Here is a 2714-nt window from a genome sequence, read left to right on the forward strand (position 1 = left end):
ATATATATATATATATATATAAACATATATACATATATATACATATAATAAATCTGTGCGTGTATATGTATATGTATGTATGCACGTATGTATGTATACAAAAACGTCATTGTCAAAACAAAAACTCGCGAAATTAGTCATTATTCTAAAAGTGGTTCAATAAAATAGTAATTTTGTTCGGTTGTCCAAACAGCTGGCTGTATGAACGGCAGGGCAACAGACCATCTATCCTGAAATTCCTGAGTCGTGGCAGCCTATAGAGGAGTTAAAGAATTCAGAAAGAAGTGGGTCGGTTAGTGTGAGGAAGTGTGAGGTGTAAGAGAGGTTTAAGGAGAGGGGCAGGGAGGAGAAATAAAGGTAAATATATTGATTGAACTCAGCTGTTAGCCGGTTCATACACTTTTAAATCACCTTACATGTATCTGTATATGTATGTATGTATGTATGTATGTATGTATGCATATATGTATGTATGTATGTATGTATGTATGTACGTAGATCCCACTTGTTCGAATTCATGGAAATAAGGACAAAATTATTTTTTAAAAACTGTTTAGTAACATCTCGAAACTAGGCAGACCATCCTGATTAATTACTCTTTGACTGCGGCCATGCTGGAGCACCGCCTTTAGTCGAGAAAATCGACCCCAGGACTTATTCTTTGGATGCCTAGTACTTATTCTATCGGGCTCTTTTGCCGAACCCGCTAAGTTACGGGGACGTAAACACACCACCATCGGTTGTCAAGCGATGTTGGTGGGACAAACACAGACACACAAACATATACACACACACACACATATATATATATATATAATATATGAGTATATGCATATATATGTACATGTATGTACATACCTTCATCTACATGTATATATAGATGCATATCTGGGTACATGACGCTGCAAAACAAAACATGGACAAAATGATAAACAAGGTACAAAAACACACAGGCCACATAGAGAACATATCCTTCATCAGCTGCCACCATTAAAACACTGGCGTACACATATATACGACGGGCTTCTTTCAGTTTCCGTCTACCAAATCCACCCACAAGGTTTGGTCGGCCCGAGGCTATAGTAGAAGACACTTGCCCAAGGTGCCACGCAGTGGGAATGAACCCGCAACCATGTGGTTGATAAGCAAGCTACTTACCACACAGCCACTCCTGCGCCTACTGTTATTTTTTCATGTAGTAATCTTTTCTTTCTTTTATTTTCAATTCTTCCTGTTCTTTATTCCTTTCTTGAACTACCTATACATTTTCGCATACAATTTTAATACTCCTCACACTTCCGCAACTTGGACTACTTTCTCTTTTGTTCCATATCAACACTGAATACATATTTATTTAACTACCTCACAGAACAGTTTTGACACTTGAAAACCTGCCATAGGAGAGAATCAGGGGTACATATATGGCATTTAACTTTTCAACTAAATCACACACACACACACACACATACATACACTTCCGTCTTAAGGCGTGAGCACACTTGATAGTTACCCGGAGGACCCATGAGTTTAGGGGCCCCAATTCTGATCTGCGTATGATGTACCTTGCTCTCAGTAAGTAAATATTAAAGGGCCCAGTGCATTGATTTGGCTGGGGCCCTATAGCGCTGCTAAGAACACCTTACAAACGCGCGCGCGCACACATACACACACACACACTAACACGCACACACTAACTCACACAAGTCTCTTAAATTACAATATTGTCATAAATAAAGGATAAACAAATTTGATGATAGAGTCCTGTATTCCGCTAGAACGACAGAATGGCCACGGCTTGGATGCCTTTGAAAATGTTTGCGCAATCGTGTTTCACCTGTGATTAAACAACGAGACCGGGTTTTTTTATTATTAAATCGATGAAGACAACGACGTCAACATTCACTTACCACAGTTGTTTTAGTCTTGCAGCGAGCAATTCCAGACAGATAGCTCGGTCCAGGGTTGCCAGTACTGACTGGACAGGCATTGAAGTCTATCTGTTTGAAATACATGTCCATCACTGACAGAGCTACTATTCTATGGAATAAATAAAAACAACGAATATTTGTATATTGATAAACATATAAAAAAGAAGAAAGAATGCACAAAAGAAGGAATAGAAAAGAGTGCAATAAATATTGACAGTAACATAGGGTGGATGAATGTAAAAGTAAACGAAAAAGAAAAACAATGAAATCTGGTATTTTTAAAAATGAAATTCATACTTACGCACAAAAATCCCCCACTCGAACCAACAAAGGTGGGTCTGAGAGGCAAGATTCAACATTGAATCTCCTTTCACACTTTATCGTCGTAAGAAAAAGGGAAAATTCATGAGTGCTTAGTAGCAATGGACACAAGCAACGATTTCTTTACCGAATTGTTACTGGCGACAAAAAATGGTGCCTGTACATCAATATAATGCAGCGTAAGGAATGGCTTAGTCCCGGTAAACAAGCGACACCGCACGTGAAACAAGATCTTCATCCGCGTAAGACGATGTTGTGCGTATGGTGGGATTGGGAAGGGATTATCCATTACGAATTGCTTGAACGGAGCCAAACGGTCAACGCGGAACTCTATGTTCAACAGATGAAACGACTCAACACGGCCATTCAAGAGAAAAGACCTAATCGGCAGCATGGAGTTCTTCTGCTGCACGACAACACCTACCCTCATATCGCCAATATGACCAAGGAAGCTATTCAAACGCA

At 39.3% G+C, this 2714-nt stretch overlaps 1 protein-coding gene across 1 annotated transcript in view; it reads right to left on the minus strand.

Annotated features, from left to right (window-relative positions):
* LOC106882646 (uncharacterized) overlaps window positions 1-2714 on the minus strand; it is a 58039-nt gene that overhangs the window by 23472 nt on the left and 31853 nt on the right. Inside the window, exon 3 of the mRNA XM_014933390.2 lies at window positions 1908-2037. Coding sequence (XP_014788876.1) covers window positions 1908-2037 — 130 coding nt within the window. The remainder of the gene's footprint in view (window positions 1-1907; window positions 2038-2714) is intronic.

The sequence above is a fragment of the Octopus bimaculoides genome, chromosome 1 (genome assembly GCF_001194135.2).
Source record: "Octopus bimaculoides isolate UCB-OBI-ISO-001 chromosome 1, ASM119413v2, whole genome shotgun sequence".
NCBI lineage: Eukaryota > Metazoa > Mollusca > Cephalopoda > Octopoda > Octopodidae > Octopus > Octopus bimaculoides.